Source organism: Bos grunniens, chromosome 9 (assembly GCF_055505025.1).
Source record: "Bos grunniens cultivar Pamir isolate PY7600 chromosome 9, Bosgru_T2T1.0, whole genome shotgun sequence".
NCBI classification, from domain to species: Eukaryota; Metazoa; Chordata; class Mammalia; order Artiodactyla; family Bovidae; genus Bos; species Bos grunniens.
In genome coordinates this window covers 69,322,123-69,339,537 of record NC_141173.1, presented here as the reverse complement: position 1 = coordinate 69,339,537, position 17,415 = coordinate 69,322,123, and the positions used below count along the sequence as shown (strand labels likewise).

At 39.1% G+C, this 17,415-nt stretch overlaps 1 protein-coding gene across 4 annotated transcripts in view; it reads left to right on the top strand.

The window, feature by feature from the left end:
* SAMD3 (sterile alpha motif domain containing 3) overlaps positions 1-16,473 on the top strand; it is a 43,899-nt gene extending 27,426 nt beyond the window's left edge. For all 4 annotated transcript variants that reach the window (XM_086316466.1, XM_086316465.1, XM_086316467.1 and 1 more), the window contains 4 exons: positions 11,563-11,763; positions 15,031-15,202; positions 15,696-15,778; positions 15,992-16,473. In XM_086316466.1, coding sequence (XP_086172592.1) covers positions 11,563-11,763; positions 15,031-15,202; positions 15,696-15,778; positions 15,992-16,276 — 741 coding nt within the window. In that variant the 3' untranslated portion in view covers positions 16,277-16,473. The remainder of the gene's footprint in view (positions 1-11,562; positions 11,764-15,030; positions 15,203-15,695; positions 15,779-15,991) is intronic.
* Positions 16,474-17,415: the final 942 nt, after the last annotated feature.

Genomic DNA, 17,415 nt, shown 5'->3' with positions numbered 1-17,415 from the left:
ACTCTTTGTGACCCCATGAATCGCAGCACACCAGGCCTCCCTGTCCATCACCAACTCCTGGAGTTCACTCAGACTCAAGTCCATCGAGTCAGTGATGCCATCCAGCCATCTCATCCTCTGTCGTCCCCTTCTCCTCCTGCCCCCAATCCCTCCCAGCATCAGAGTCTTTTCCAATGAGTCAACTCTTCGCATGAGGTGGCCAAAGTACTGGAGTTTCAGCTTTAGCATCATTCCTTCCAAAGAAATTCCAGGGCTGATCTCCTTCAGAATGGACTGGTTGGATCTCCTTGCAGTCCATGGGACTCTCAAGAGTCTTCTCCAACACCACAGTTCAAAAGCATCAATTCTTCGGCACTCAGCTTTCTTCATAGTCCAACTCTCACATCCATACATGACCACAGGAAAAACCATACTTAATGTTTATTACTCAGTATCACTTAGCACTTAGTGTATAGACATTTCTGGGGCAGGTCACCCCCATTTTCTGGAATATGGAGAAGGATAGTGGGTCCTTTTCTCAAGAATTTGCCCCTGGGACTCCTTTGTAGCACTTGACTTCTTACAGAGAACTAGAGCCTGGACTAGGGGTAGTGAGGTGGGAGGGCAAGTGGATATAGGACCAAAGGAAGGTTTTGAGCATCTGCCAGAGCAAGGAGCACTAGGCTAAGTTCTGTCTTGCTCTCATGAAGAGCCTGCTGTGACAAGATGAAGGTGGTGTATGGAGGAATCCTTCATTTCACGCTGACACAGCCTGATGCACATCCTTTCCTGGGAATCTCTTCATCCAGAGGATTCATTGGTGGTCCTCTTGGGTTTCTGCCAAATGCCTCATTTGAAACACCAGGATCTAAATATACTTTCGAAATGCTTTTTTTGGCTAAAGTACACATTTTCTTTTCTTAAATTATCGAGATTTCTTACAGCCAGTAAAACCTTCAACTTATTACCATAAACTTGTTAGTCATGGGATATAAGCTGACTTTGATAATAGTCATTGCTTCCTTCAAGTTTTTCTGAAAAAACTTGGCTTGAATCTTTCATGTGTCCAGTTCTTCATATCTGTACCTGATATTTTCATCCACTTTGAAAAGATTCTCTTCTGTCTTTATGGAGTAAATGAACTCTGAATTTATCTGGTGAAAATTTAATTTTTTTTCTTAAAGCAGTACAGGAAGGACTTTGAATTTCCCACAAAGGCTTTTGCTTTTCTCTCTATTTTTTTTCCTAGTTGCAATGACCTCTCAGTTTGGAGGCTACTATTGTGATCTTTAAATGCACAGATTATTTTATCTTTATCAGCTAATTTAATCTATACTTTAATTTTTTTAGAATTTTAAGTAACTTAATCCTGTTTCTTCAGAAGTCCTTTTGATGATATTTTCTTGGAGGTTTTCGTTTTATGCATGATTTCTGTTCATGCTAAGTCACTTCAGTCATGTTCAACTCTGTATGACCCTATGGACGGTAGCCTGCCAGGCTCCTCTGTCCGTTGGATTTTCCAGGCAAGAGTACTGGAGTGGGTTGCCATTCCCTCCTCCAGGGGATCTTCTGACCCAGGGACTGAAACTGCATCTCTTATGTCTCCTGCATCGTCAGGCAGATTCTTTACCACTGTTGCCTCCCAAGAAGCCCTTATCCAGCTCCAAATTCCTACAATCCCTGTTGTCTTCTCCAGGAATAACAGTCACTCCGGTCTTCCAACTGCTAGTTTATCACATGTTTAGTGTTTCTATTCATTATTGAAAGTGACATTAAAATCTCCAACTACTATCATTGTCTCTTGCTTCCTTCTGTCAGTTTTTGCCACATGACATTTGGGCCATTGTTAAATGTGTGTAAGTTGATAATTATTGTATCTTCTTAATGGATTGGCTCTCTTCCCATTTAAAATATCCTCCTTTGTCTCTAGGATCAATTTTTGTGTTGTTTATTTTGTCTCATATTAGTATAGCTATTCTCTCTCTCTTTTGGTTACTGCTAGCATAATATAATGGCACCCCACTCCAGTACTCTTGCCTGGAAAGTCCCATGGACGGAGGAGCCTGGAGGGCTGCGGTCCATGGGGGTCGCTGAGGGTGGGACACGACTGAGCGGCTTCACTTTCACTTTTCACTTTCATGCATTGGAGAAGGAAATGGCAACCCACTCTAGTGTTCTTGCCTAGAGAATCCCAGGGACGGGGCATCCTGGTGGACTGCCGTCTATGGGGTCACACAGGGTCGGACACGACCGAAGTGACTCAGCAGCATAATATATCTCTTCCCATCTTTTTACGTTCAACCTACTTATGACTTTGAATCTAAAGTACGTCTCTAGTAGACAGTATATAGTTGGATACATTTTTTAGATCCATTCTGTCAATTACCTAATATGATTACTGATAAGGTAGGAATTATGTCTACTATTTGTTTTCTATTAATATATGTCATCTCTTCTTACTTTATCCCTTATTCCTCAATTACTGCCTTCCATTGTGTTAAAGTAGATATTTTCTAGTATATTAATGTAATTCCCCTTTTTGTTTCTCTTAGTAAATAAACATTTTTAGTTCTTTCTTTAGTGGTTGCCCTGGAGATTACAACTAATACCTTGATTTATAATAATCTAGTTTGGATTCATACCCTTTTAATTGTAATAGCATATAAAAACTTTGCCCCTGTATAACAATACTCTTCTTCCCTTTTGTGCTGTTAGTTAAATTTTATACATTGTATGTCCCTCAACACAGAATTTATAACTATTGTTTCATGCAGTTGTTACAACCAACAAGATGGGAGAGTTACAACCAGAGAACTATTTTAAACTGTCTTTTATGTTTACCTATGTCGTGACCTTTACCAGTACTCTATTTTTTCATGTTGATTTCAGTTATAGTCCATGTTATTTCATTTTAGCTTGAAAGACCACCTTTAGAATTTCTGGTAGGGCAGATCTGCTAGTGACCAATTCTCTCACTTTTTATTTATCTGAGAATGTCTTAAATCTCTCCTTCATATCTGAAGGATGTTTTGCTGGATATAGAATTTATATAGGGGATTTTTTTCTGGTTTGAGATTTGGGTGTTCTAGCACTCAGTTCGGAGAAGGCAATGGCACCCCACTCCAGTGTTCTTGCCTGGAAAATCCCATAGACGGAGGAGCCTGGTGGGCTGCAGTCCATGGGGTCACACAGAGTCGGACATGACTGAGCGACTTAGCAGCAGCAGCAGCAGCAGCAGCATTCAGTTATCATGGTTTTGGCCATAGATAACAGACAACACTGCCTGAAATTGGCTAAAATGATAAGGAGAGCTATGGTGTCACATAATAAGAAACCCAGAGGAAGATGAGTGTGGATATGATTTCTGCTCACCAAGTACTCAGCTCGGCTCCTCCAGACCACCAGCAGGACTGTACTTCTCCACTCCCTTGAAGTGAGATGTGCCCATGGGACTGACCCTGACCAATGAAACGTGAGAAGGAATGTCAAGGGTGTTGAAGATCCAGTATGCGGTGCTCCATCTTCTCCCTTTCTTTGGCAGTGGTGACTGACTTTCTAGATGGTAAAGCCAGATTTTTCAGAGGAAGAGGATGAAGAGATGGGTCTGTCCCATGAGAGATAAATTTCTGTTGCTCTAACATCTGGGGGTTGTTAGGTAGAGCAGCAGCATCTTGCCTATCCTGAATAATACCAGCAGCTCCAAGCTCAGCATGTCAGGCTTTGGATCCACATCTCAGTAATTCTTCTGCTCCTGGCAAGCTTCATCAAGTGATGGAGTTCTAAGGACTTTTCTCAGAGTATGAAAAATACAAAACTAATATTTTGTCCAATTCTGACTTGCAATATCAAAATATACTGGGAATGTCACAGAAGTTTCCATAGAGAGGTTAATTGGTGCTTTTTAAAAAAACTTATGCCGTATCTAGGACAGTAACACAAGGATTTAATAAATGATTCTGGGGTGCCCTTGCATACAAAGTCCTCCAAACATTGGTTAAATAGATAAAGAAGCTAGCTAGCTAACTAACTGCTAGGTGTTAAATTACAAGCACCATATTTATACAGGTTCATTGTCTGAGTTGTCTGAGATTTCACTTACCTATGGTGGACTATGTTCTGAAAATATTAAACAGAAAATTCTAGAAATAAAGAATGCATAGGTTTTAAATTGAGAGAAAGACCACATTCACATAAATTTTATTACAGTATATCATTATAATTTTTCTATTTTATTTTTAGTTATTGTTATTAGTTACTGCTGCTGCTAAGTCACTTCAGTTGTGTCCGACTCTGTGCGACCCTGTAGACGGCAGCCCACCAGGATCCCCTGTCCCTGGGATTCTCCAGGCAAGAATACTGGAGTGGGTTGCCATTTCCTTCTCTGGTGCATGAAAGTGAAAAGTGAAAGTTAAGTGTGCCTAATTTATAATTAAATTTTATCATAGGTCTGTTAAGGAAAAAACAGTCTGTACCTAGTGTTCAATACCATCTCTAGTTTCAGGCTTCCTGTGGGGTTCTTTGAACATATGCCCTGCAGATAAGGAGGGGACTACTGTAATTTATTTCTCTTAAAACATTTTAGTTTTCTATTTATTTGGGAATATAAGTACCCCATGACTTTGAAAGTCATTAGTAGTTCTCTGTGTTAGCTTTCCTTGGCTTAGAAATCAAATGGATTTGAAAGCCATGAAAAAACTGCTTGGATAGTCAAATGCTAAGGACATCTATGAGGTTCCTTTGAATTTCTTTTAGGGCATTTACTGTTTGCTTCTTACTGTACCTGACAGATGATAATTTATTGTATAATATTCTAATCATTTTTATAGCCTTTTCCACAGTTGTTTCTCTCATGGTGCAAAACTGAACAAGATAGCAAAAGTTGAAGAAAAACGTTGACAGTTAATTGCATTCTGGATATAATGCAATTACTGCCATCAGCAGGTGGCACATTTGCTAATACTGTGAAGGTTTACAAGTCAGCTGTGCACTTGGAAACATGGGGCAAAGTCAAAGCCCTTTCCCTGCTGACTAAGACACATGACTGTGTGTTAAGGAAAACTGCTCAAGTTACACAAGGAAGCATCGTTTTCAAAGTCACTTTGATGACAATAGAAGTAAAAACAGGGATGATTGGAATTTGGTATGAAGAAAACCCTACCATCGAACATAGCACTCTCCAATAGAAATATAATATGCACCAAAGATATAATGTAACATTTTCTAGTAGTCACATTCAAGAAAAGTGAAACAGAGCGGGTGGAATTATAATATTAAAACTATATTTTACTTAACCCAATATTATCATTTCGGCATGTAATCATTATGAAAATTTGTTAATGAGATGTTTTACATTCTTGTTTTGCATACTGAGTCTTTGAAATCCAGTGTTTCCAGCACATGTATTAATTTGGTCTAGCCACAATTCAAGTTGTCTATAGCCAATGTGGCCAGTGACTCTAGAGTGGACGACTACCTTAGAGGAATTAGAGGGTTAAACGACACTCTCCAGTATACACCGTAGTTAGCAGGAAGCATGACCAGTTACTAATGTCAAACCCTTGTTGCATTTCTGGGGTAAATCCAAGTTAGTTTTTCCTTGTTCCTAGTATGTGCAACTTTGTCCAGAAATGAGATTGGCCCGTAATTATCTTCTCTCATACAGTTCTTTCAGGTTTAGGAATCACAGAGGCTTCACAGAGGCCTTCGTAGAATGGACTGGAATACTTCATAGAATTCTTTTTTTTTTCTTTGACTCCTTGAAAGAATTTATGTAAATTTGGTACACGCTCTGTTTGGAAAGTTTAGCAAAATTTAACTGTGAAACTTTCAGGTCTTGGTATCTTCTTTGTGGAAAGACTTTTATTTTCTAACTAAATTTATATAAGGTTGTAGGAATTTCTTTTCGATCTGCTGGTATGTTACATTTTTTTCTAGAAATTTGTTCACTTGTTCTATGTCTTGCTAATCATCTTATGTTCACAGATAGTGGATCTACCTGACACTTTCCTAATATACTTGTAAAAGTCCTAATTTTTCCCATCTTTTATAGGTAACATCTGTTCACATTCTGGTCAGATGACAGGATGTCAACTTGCTGATTCAAGTGTAGTTCAGCCAAGTGTCCTCTCAGCTAATTTTTCAAGAGTTTTTTTGTTGTCTCCCCAAAACCTGTTGATTGCCTTAGGGTTTTTTGTTTGTTTGTTTGTTTTTCTGGCTGAGCTGTGAGGCTTGCAGGATCATATTTCCCCAATCAGAGATTAAACTTAGGGCCTCAACAGTGAAAGAGTCCTCACCACTGGACTCCCAGGGAATTCCCTGATCGCCTTAGATTTTTGTTGTTGTTGTTATTTATTTTTTAATTGAAGGATAATTGCTTTACAGAATTTTGTTGTTTTCTGTCAAATCGCAACATGAATCAGCCATAGGTATACATATATCCACTCCCTTTTGATCCTCCCTCCCACATCCCTCCCTATCCCACCCCTCTAGGTTGAAACAGAGCCCCTGTTTGAGTTTCCTGAGCCATTCAGCAAATTCCCATTGGCTATCTATCTTACATATTGTAATGTAAGTTTGCATGTTACTCTATCCATACGTCTCACCCTCTCCTCCCCTCTCCCCATGTCCATAAGTCTATTCTCTATATCTGTTTCTCCATTCAGATCAGATCAGTTGCTCAGTCGTGTCCAACTCTTTGCGACCCCATGAATCGCAGCATGCCAGGCCTCCCTGTCCCTCACCAACTCCCGGAGCTCACTCAGACTCAAGTCCATCGAGTCAGTGATGCCATCCAGCCATCTCATCCTCTGTCATCCCCTTCTCCTCCTGCCCCCAATCCCTCCCAGCATCAGAGTCTTTTCCAATGAGTCAACTCTTCGCATGAGGTGGCCAAAGTACTGGAGTTTCAGCTTTAGCATCATTCCTTCCAAAGAAATCCCAGGGCTGATCTCCTTCAGAATGGACTGGTTGGATCTCCTTGCAGTCCAAGGGACTCTCAAGAGTCTTCTCCAGCACCACAGTTCAAAAGCATCAATTCTTCGGTGCTCAGCCTTCTTCACAGACCAACTCTCACATCCATACATGACCACTGGAAAAACCATAGCCTTGACTAGACGGACCTCTGTTGGCAAAGTAATGTCTCTGCTTTTTAATATGCTACCTAGGTTGGTCATAACTTTCCTTCCAAGGAGTAAGCGTCTTTTAATTTCATGGCTGCAGTCACCATCTGCAGTGATTTTGGAGCCCAGAAAAATAGTCTGACAATGTTTCCACTATTTCCCCATCTATTTCCCATGAAGTGATGGGACCAGATGCCATGATCTTCGTTTTCTGAGTGTTGAGCTTTAAGCCAACTTTTTCACTCTCCACTTTCACTTTCATCAAGAGGCTTTTGAGTTCCTCTTCACTTTCTGCCATAATGGTGGTGTCATCTGCATATCTGAGGTTATTGATATTTCTCCCGGCAATCTTGATTCCAGCTTGTGTTTCTTCCAGTCCACCGTTTCTCATGATGTACTCTGCATATAAGTTAAATAAGCAGGGTGACAATATACAGCCTTAATGTACTCCTTTTCCTATTTGGAACCAGTCTGTTGTTCCATGTCCAGTTTGAACTCTTGCTTCCTGACCTGCATACAAATTTCTCAAGAGGCAGGTCAGGTGGTCTGGTATTCCCATGTCTTGAAGAATTTTCCACAGTTGATTGTGATCCACACAGTCAAAGGCTTTGGCATAGTCAATAAAGCAGAAATAGATGTTTTTCTGGAACTCTTGCTTTTTCCATGATCCAGTGGATGCTGGCAATTTGATCTCTGGTTCCTCTGCCTTTTCTAAAACCAGCTTGAACATCAGGAAGTTCACTGTTCACATATTGCTGAAGACTGGCTTGGAGAATTTTGAGCATTACTTTACTAGCGTGTGAGATGAATGCAATTGTGCAGTAGTTTGAACATTCTTTGGCATTGCCTTTCTTTGGGATTGGAATGAAAACTGACCTTTTCCAGTCCTGTGGCCACTGCTGAGTTTTCCAAATGTGCTGGCATATTGAGTGCAGCACTTTCACAGCATCATCTTTCAGGATTTGTAATAGCTCAACTGGAATTCCATCACCTCCACTAGCTTTGTTCGTAGTGATGCTTTCTAAGGCCCACTTGACTTCACATTCCAGGATGTCTAGCTCTAGGTCAGTGATCACACCATCGTGATTATCTGGGTTGTGAAGATCTTTTTTGTACAGTTCTTCTGTGTATTCTTGCCATCTCTTCTTAATATCTTCTGCTTCTCTTAGGTCCATACCATTTCTGTTCTTTATCGAGCTCATCTTTGCATGAAATGTTCCTTTGGTATCTCTGATTTTCTTGAAGAGATCCCTAGTCTTTCCCATTCTGTTGTTTTCCTCTATTTCTTTGCATTGATCACTGAAGAAGGCTTTCTTATCTCTTCTTGCTATTCTTTGGAACTCTGCATTCAGATGTTTATATCTTTCCTTTTCTCCTTTGCTTTTCGCTTCTCTTTTTTTCACAGCTATTTGTAAGGCCTCCCCAGACAGCCATTTTTCTTTTTTGCATTTCTTTTCTATGGGAATGGTCTTGATTCCTGTCTCCTGTACAATGTCACGAACCTCATTCCATAGTTCATCAGGCACTCTATCTATCAGATCTAGGCCCTTAAATTCAGTACCATTTTTCTTGATTCTGTATATATGCATTAGAATACAAAATTTATCTTTCTCTTTCTGACTTACTTCACTCTATATAGTAGGTTCTAGTTTCATCCACCTCTGACTCAAATGCATTGCTTTTTATGACTGTGTAATATTCCATTTTGTATATGTACCACAACTTCTTCATCCATTCATCTGTTGATGGACATCTAGGTTGCTTCCATGTTCTAGCTATTGTAAATAGTGCTGCAGTGAACAATGGGATACATGTGTCTTTTTCAATTTTTGTTTCCTCAGGGTATATGCCTAGGAGTGGGATTGCTGGATCATATGTGGTTTTATTCCTAGCTTTTTAAGGAATCTCCATACCGTCTTCCATAATGGCTATATCAATTTACATTCCCACCACAGTGCAAGAGTGTTGCCTTTTCTCCACATCCTCTCAAGCATTTATTGTTTGTACACTTTTTGATGATGGCCATTCTGACTGGTGTGAGGTGATACCTCATTGTAGTTTTGGTTTGCATTTTTCTAATAATGAGCAATGTTGAACATCTTTTCATGTGTTTGTTACCCATCTGTATGTCTTCTTTGGAGAAATGTCTGTTTAGGTACTTTCCCCACTTTTTGATTGGGTTGTTTGTTTTTCTGGTGTGGAGTGGTATGAGCTGCTTGTATATTTTGGAGATTAATTCTTTGTCAGTTGTTTCATTTGGTATTATTTTCTCCCATTCTGAGCGTTGTCTTTTCACCTTGCTTATACCTTCCTTTGCTGTGCAAAAACTTTTAAGTTTATTCAGGTCCCACTTATTTACTCTGCTTCTATTTCCATTAGTCCAGGAGGTGGGTCATAGAGGATCTTTTTGACTTATGTCATCCAGTGTTCTGCCTATGTTTTCCTCTAATAAGAGTTTTATAGTTTCTGGTCTTACATTTACGGTTTTATCCATTTTGAGTTTATCTTTGTGTGTGGTGTTAGGAAGTGTTCTAATTTCATTCTTTACATGTAGCTGTCCAGTTTTCCCAGCACCATTTATTGAAGAGGCAGTTTTTGCCCCATTGTATATTCTTTCCTCCTTTGTCAAAAATAAGGTACCCATAGGTGCAAGGGTTTATTTCTGGGCTTTCTATCTTGTTCCATTGGTCTATATTTCTGTCTTTGTGCCAGCACCATACTGTCCTGATGACTGTAAAATAAGCAAAATCAAAACAGTCCAATAAAGTACAGTAGATTGATCCAGCAAACAAAGGAAATAAAAGATTATATCTACCAGTTAAGAACAACACTAACTAAAGCTCAAACTGGAAAATAAAACTGAAGCAAGGTGCCAAGTGGGGAATAAAGCAATGAAAACAAAACTAACAAATATGTTGAGAGGAAAGGAAAGAGAGAAAGAATAGATATGCAAAGTTAAATAAACTTAGATGAAGAAGATTTATATACATTAAAGATTAATTGCAAAGGGGAAAAGAACAGTAGGAAAAGCAAACAAAGGAATACATGTATAAAAAATAATAATAAGCTTAAAAAATTAAAACTAAAAAAAGAAAAAGAGAAAAAAGGGAAAACTCCTTAGAACTGCAGAAGCCCAATATAGAGGCAGAGGATTATAACAACAATAAAAAATGTGAGAAAAGAAAAAACAAAAAACAAAACTCAAGAGCTTAATTAGATTTCATAGTGCCAATAAAATCAACAACTACAACAGAGCAGGGGGCAAAGGGGAAAAAAAGAAAAAAGTAAAAAAAAAAATCCAAAAGAGTCTACTACACAACAGGTCAAAACATAAGAATAATAAATGTTTTCTTGAGTCACTGCTGTCAGAGTGCTTTCCCTCGCTGAGAGTCCTCACCCTGTGATTGCTCGCTCCACAATCCCAAAACTCCAGCTCCCAGCTGCTGCACCTTCTAGGGAACCTGCCTCCCTGTCCGGGGTATGTATGGCTGCAGCAAGGACTGTTTAATTCTCAATCCATTTAGGCTGCCACAGATCAGCTGTTTCACTCTCAACCTTAGATGTTTTTCCTCTGACTCAGACGATTGCCTGGATGTGGGGATTGGACCCCTGCTTCAGTTCCTCCACCCACCAAGGGCAGGTCCATCCTAGAAACATTCCTGTTTTTCCCCCTAGTTCCTTTGTCCTACCAAGTTTCGCATGGTTCTGCATATTCTTTTCCACTGGTCAGGTACTCCTGTCAGCTCTCAGCTGGTGTTCTGCATCCACTTCTGTGTCTGAAGTTGTATTCCTGATGTATCCGTGGAGAGAGATGCACTACACGTCCACCTATTCCTCTGCCGTCTTGTTCCGCCTGCCTTAGATTTTTTTTTTTTTTGCTTTAGATTTTTAATGAGAATACGTGGGGTACCTTTTAGCCACCCCACCTGATCCAAGGTACCCAAATGTATAGGGAATATAATTGACAACTTCATGATTTAGTATCACAATATAGCCACTGTATTTGTTTTGAATTTAGATTATATGGCCTGGTACTATAACTCCAAATAGGCATTTAAAAAGGAAGAATACAAACAATAACAAAACCTTCATTAAAAACTTTATCTCTTTTTAATATTTTGCATTCTAAAATTTAAATGCATAGGAAAAATGACATTCTTATTACATGTTACACTTCTGGATAATCTAGATATCCATGTAAAAGGGTGTGTAGGAAATGAATAGCTCTTAAATCTGTCAAGAGAACAGATTATAACTCCATAGTTGGTAATTAACTATTTGATTTGTTCACAGCATCAAAGATTTGTTCACAGCATTGTCAGCATTTGTTAGTCAAGGTCAAACATAATGCTACATATGAGGGCATTACTGAGTATGTAACAACAGCTCATAATTCAAGTCTTCATGGAGTGTTAAACTGCCACCTGAAACGTGGAACATATGATATTTTGAAAATATTTTGCAGGAGGAAGCTGTTTGTTTAGATCCTGAGGTAGATGAACATATTAACTGGTTCCAGCAAGAATATGTGAAAACAGAAAAGGATTGGAGAGAAATTGATAAGAGGATGAGCCAGACTTTGGAAATAAGAAGAAAGTTGATTGGCGGCAGAACACCTCTGAAGGACATTCTTAAAATGTTTCCTTTCCTGCAGTGCCCTTATCAGGTATCTGTATTTACCTATAATACTCTGATTAGTGTGTTCAAATGGACTTTTCGCTCTTTCTTCTTGGAGCAGTAACAGGACTGTGTAGCAAGATGATGGGTGTGAATCTCAGTAGAATGTGTGGGGTCCAAGGGGCTACAATGAGGAGCATTTGGTAAGAATTTCTGGACTCATTCTGATAACACGCACTGGCTGTCATCAGATGTGAAGAGTTGCCAGTGGTGCCCCAAGGCACCACCCCCCTGCTTTTGGGGACTTTGACAGTGGGAAACATTTTCCCTTTGCACGCATTTAGACAATCAAGATAGTTTGTTAGGGTGCTGTTAGCCTGCAGCATTACTTACAATCTATTTCCTTTATCATCCCAAATTATTCCATAAAGTGAAAGTGAAAGTCAGTCATGTCTGACTCTTTGCGATCCCATGGACTGTAGCCTACCAGGCTCCTCTGTCCATGGAATTCTCCAGGCAAGAATACTGGAGTGGGGAGCCAATTCCCTTCTCCAGGGGATCTTCCCAATCCAGGGATTGAACCCAGTTCTCCCACATTGCAGATAGATTCTTTAAGTGGTCTTAAAATATATGAAGTTTTTATGGGTAAATCAAACATCCTTCCATTTAGTTTATTTGAGGTGGCCATTAAAGGTCCTATTATAATTTTACTGTAATTTTGGCTGTAGTATATAATGAAAGATTCATCAGAGTTTTATCTGAGAACGCATTTCATGAAGGAATGCTATGGGTGCAAGAAACCAAATGAAATGAAAAGTTTTACAGGTTTTTCTTCTCTTCACACCCCGCTCCAAAAAAAAAAAAAAAAAATTGAAATAAGAATTTGTCTGAAGTTTTATTTTAATAATAATGTCTATAGAGAACATGTGAATGTTTATTTCATAGCAGGCATGTTCTTAGTGCTTTACATAGATTATTTTAGTTAATTCATTTTCAGCAACCATACCTTATTTATCGCTTGATTCTCTTTCAGTTGCTAGGAACAGCAATATCTGGTAGCCTCTAACTGTTAGAAGAGTATGACAGATTGACACATGTATGAAATATACTTTTAAAGCAAAAATTCTTAAACCAATAGTCTAAAATGTTAGAAAGTGAAAAAATGAAAGTGAAAGCCGCTCAGTCGTGTCTGATTCTTTGTGACCTCATGGACTATACAGACCATGGAATTGTCCAGGCCAGGATACTGGAGTGGGTAGCCTTTCCCTTCTCCAGGGAATCTTCCCAACCCAGGCATTGAACCCAGGTCTCCTGCATTGCAGATGGATTCTTTACCAGCTGAGCCACAGGGGAAGCCCAAGAATGGGTAGCCTATCCCTTCTCTGGTGGGTCTTCCTGACCCAGGGATTGAACCGGGATCTCCTGCAATGCAGGCAGATTCTTTACCAACTGAGCTAAGCATGTTCTAAACATTGTGGTAGTTCCCAAAGTACCTAGCAGAGTACTGTGTGTGAAATACCAGTGAAATACTGATCTTTTTAAATGCTAAATGAGTCAGTAGATGGTTGATTGAGGCAAGAATCATTGGTGAATGCTAAATCTTTCAGATGAAAATTACAGTAGGAACAAGATATTTACACCAGCTCAAGGGATCGCCCCATAAAATACATTCAACTGTATTTTAATTAATAATTATTACATATATATGAATTAACCTGGAAGATTCCATTTTACCCGAGCAATCAGTTACTATCTTCAATAATGGGACCAACAACCATCCTCCTGATGGAGAAGTGCCAGCATTCTTGCTAAAAAATATGTAAATCATGAAGAAACATCATATGAACCTGGAATGAAAGGGTGTTCTCCCAAGTAATTGGCTTCTACTTTTCAAGTATGTTAAGGAATTTAAGGAAAACTGAGATGCTGTTTCAGACTGAAAGACCAAAGAAACATATCTAAATCTCATGTGTTCCTAGATTAAATCTGAGATTTGTAAAGAGCATGATTGCAACTGGAAAGTTTAAATAGGGTCTGTGGATTAGATTTTCCTGATTTTTATGGTTATGCTGTTGTTCTGTAGGATAGTGTCCTTGTAATTCTTAAGTACAAGGAATAATAATATGCAATGAAGAATTAAGGGTTAAGAGGGCATCCTGTCTACAGCTTATTTTCAAATCAGTCAGAAATGTTAGCCTTGGGCAAAGTTGCATGAAGGCCATTTGTGACCTCTATTTACTCTTTCTGCAACTTTAATGTCAACCTGAAATTCTCTTTTTTTAAAAAAGTTAAAGAAATTCCTAGATTCTGCACCCAAGAAAGTGGACTCTCTACCCTCCTTGTGTTTCACTTCACATCTCCCTGCTTTCTGAGAGTTTCTTTTTAGGGTATTAATACAGATTAGTGCCCACTGAGGGTTGCCTGATAGCAGAGTTGCTATGCCTTTATGAGGATGTGCATTCCAGTTTTCTGATAACTTTCAGACCTAATCTTTGGGCAATTTATGATCCACCAAAACATTCAAGAAGCAATGAGACCCAGTGGGTAGTATATAACTGTTTTTTATGGAGTTTTAGGGAAAGTAATGACTACATAATTCCTTTTAGTGTGGGTGATGAGTTTTATAATGTCACTCTGTCAAAAAAAAAAAAAATTGGGAGGGAGTGGTGCTGGAATTCTCCCAAGAGAAGAATTTAGGTGGTCGCAGGAAAAAGTGATTCTGAGTAAAGAGGTTTCCATACAGGTTAACTGGTTTTGCTTTCATCTCGTAATCGAATCTCGTAGATTGTTTTTCATCCTTTATTTCTGTCTGATGTTACAGTGTCTCTAAAGCTCTTTTCCCTTTAGGATAATAGGGTTAGGGATTTTTTTCAAGGTTTGCTTCCTAAAATCGGATAGATTTCTTCTTGTGCTTCTTCCTGGAGTGCCAAAACAACAATGTAGTAAGGAAGTGTAAGATCCTAGAATTTCGGCTGGGTAACACAGACAGCCAAAATATTCATTGCATTCATCGAGGAGGGATTTCTTTTTTGTTTGCTCTTTCCCCCAATTACTTTGTTACCCTCATTTGCTTGAGTCTGTATCTAGATTTAGTTCTGCATGCTTAGATGTTTGTCATGTCCACTATTTATCTTTTTCTGTTTATTTCAGGCTTCCACTCTTTTCTCCTCCTCTGTCTTACGTCTACTTCTCCACTAAAATTAATCCAATATCTAGTATATAAACTAGCATTCAAAACTCAATGTAATTCTACAGAGTAATTTAATTCCTTGTAGTCCATAGGTTAGCTTCTCTTGTGATCTTTTTCTTTTTTCAGCTCTTCAGAGAATTCCAGCTTCTTACAAGAACAGATATTTGTAAGAAAACAAGGCACATTTTGGAATCCTATTCAGAAAATATACTGGCTTCTCTGTCACTGGTGGACAACCCAATCTATATTGCATTGCAAGAAAAGATGAAACAGCATACAGACGAAGACATGTTGAAACGTTAGTAAACCTGGGGGATAGGGGGATCTGGTCTCAGTTACCTGTATAATTTAGGATAATTAGGAAAGCTATATTTTGTAGAATTTAGTGAAAAAATACGTGAGGAAGAAAAAATAATTTCTCAAGTAGAAGGAGCTTAAGAATAGATTTTAAAAGTATACGTGATATAATATTTAGGAAACTAGTAACCTGTTAATTTCATATAGAAGGTAATTTACAGACCACAGGTTAAGTACAATGAAATCATTCTGGCAGATGGACAGAGAGTACAGAAATCTTGCCTCCTCTTGGCTATAATATGGAGGGCAGAACAGGAGATCTTGAATGTTTACTACATGGGGATGTTGTTTAAAAAAAATATTAGGGGAACTAAGATCTAAGAAAGCTTATTTGTTCTTTAGAAGGTAAGTAACAGCAACCAAAAAACCACACCTTTTAATACTGGCTTTACTTACAACATTTACTTGGACTGTAAATATGTTTGCTTTGACAGATATGAAGATGACAGCCACTTGTTTACTCCTACCAGATGTTTTTGGGGAGGATTCCAGCCTTTTTGTCATTGTGAATGACAAGGTATGCAGTACATCAGTGATCATTGGTTTGATGTTTAATACGATATATTGAAGCAGGATGGTGGCCTATTTTAAAGTTATGTTTTGTCATATTTACAAATATGCTAATTGTAACAAGTGCGTTTATTGTAATATCATGGTTAAATTGAGGCACATTGTATTATTGAGCTATTTTACATACCACAGGGTAGTGACTGTAATCTTTTTTATTCAGGTGCAAGTGTCCACGCCTGTGTTAGAAGTTAAGAACCCTTTCAACATGGATGTCTGTGAATTTTCTTTGTATTTAGAAAAAGAGAGACTCACAAAGGTGGATGACTGTATTACAGCTTTGGCTGCTCTCATAGCTTCCTTCCATGTGTTTGGGATTGAGTGTCCAAGAAGACTGTCTCAAACCCTCAACTTCCTAGAGACACTGATTTTTGATGTGCCCAGTCCATATTCTCCTTCTATGAAAGAAAAGGAAAAGGAAGTAGGATTTCAACATCCAGTCACTTAACAGCATGCCAAATATTTAAGCAGAATGGATCTCTGGGGTGGCTGAAACTATTAACCATTGTTTTGATTTAGTAGAGGTAGGTATTAATATTAGAAAAATCATCTTGTCACTGAGATTCAAATGAATATTAATGCCTTCTACCTTTACACTTTGACACAAATTCTTTATTGAAATTCTGTAATAAAATATGACTTAAAGAGCTGTTTATTTCGAGTTTTAAGAAATTCCAATCCAAGTTAACACTTTCAAGGGGGGCATAGTTTTTAAAAGACACTATGCTTCACATTTTCTTAAAATCCTTCAAATTAGGGTATGACTTGAACTTAAGGCAATATGTCCACTTTTGAAAGACTTAATGCCTAGGAGTGCTGAAGAATTGATGCTTCTGAACTGTGGAGCTGGAGAAAACTCTTGAGAGTCCCTTGGACTGCAAGGAGATCCAAGCAGTCAATCCTAAAGGAGATCAGTCCTGAATGAATAATCATTGGAAGTGCTGATGTTGACGCTGAAGCTCCAATACTTAAGCCACCTGACGCGAAGAGCCAACTCATTGGAAAAGACCCTGATGCTGGGAGAGATTGGGGGCAGGAGGAGAAGGACGACAGAGGATGAGATGGTTGGATCGCATCACCCACTTGATGGACATGAGTTTGAGTAAGCGCTGGGAGTTGGTGATGGACAGGGAGGCCTGGTGTGCTGCTGTCCATGGGGTCACAAAGAGTCAGACACAACTGAGCAACTGAACTGAACTGAATGCCCAGGAGCTGCACATTTATGGCCTGTGGTTCTGTCCGTTTGGTTTGAGCACTGTTTGGAAACATTTTGAACTTCAGCATTTTAAGATGTACAGGTGGTGCTAGTAGTAAACCCTGCCCCACCCTGCCGATGCAAGAGACATAGCTGAGACAAACGTTCAATTCCTGGGTCAGGAAGATCTCCTGGAGATGGGAATAGCAACCCACTCCAGTATTCTTGCCTGGAGAATCCCCGTGGACAGAGGAGCCTGGTGGGCTATGGTCCACAGGGTCGCAGAGTCAGACACTACTGAACCAACTTAGCATGGCACACAGCTCCCCAGTTCCTCTTTTTGCCTGCTCAGCTGCCCTGCAGGGTGTTTAGGTTTCCTTCCATCCTATCTG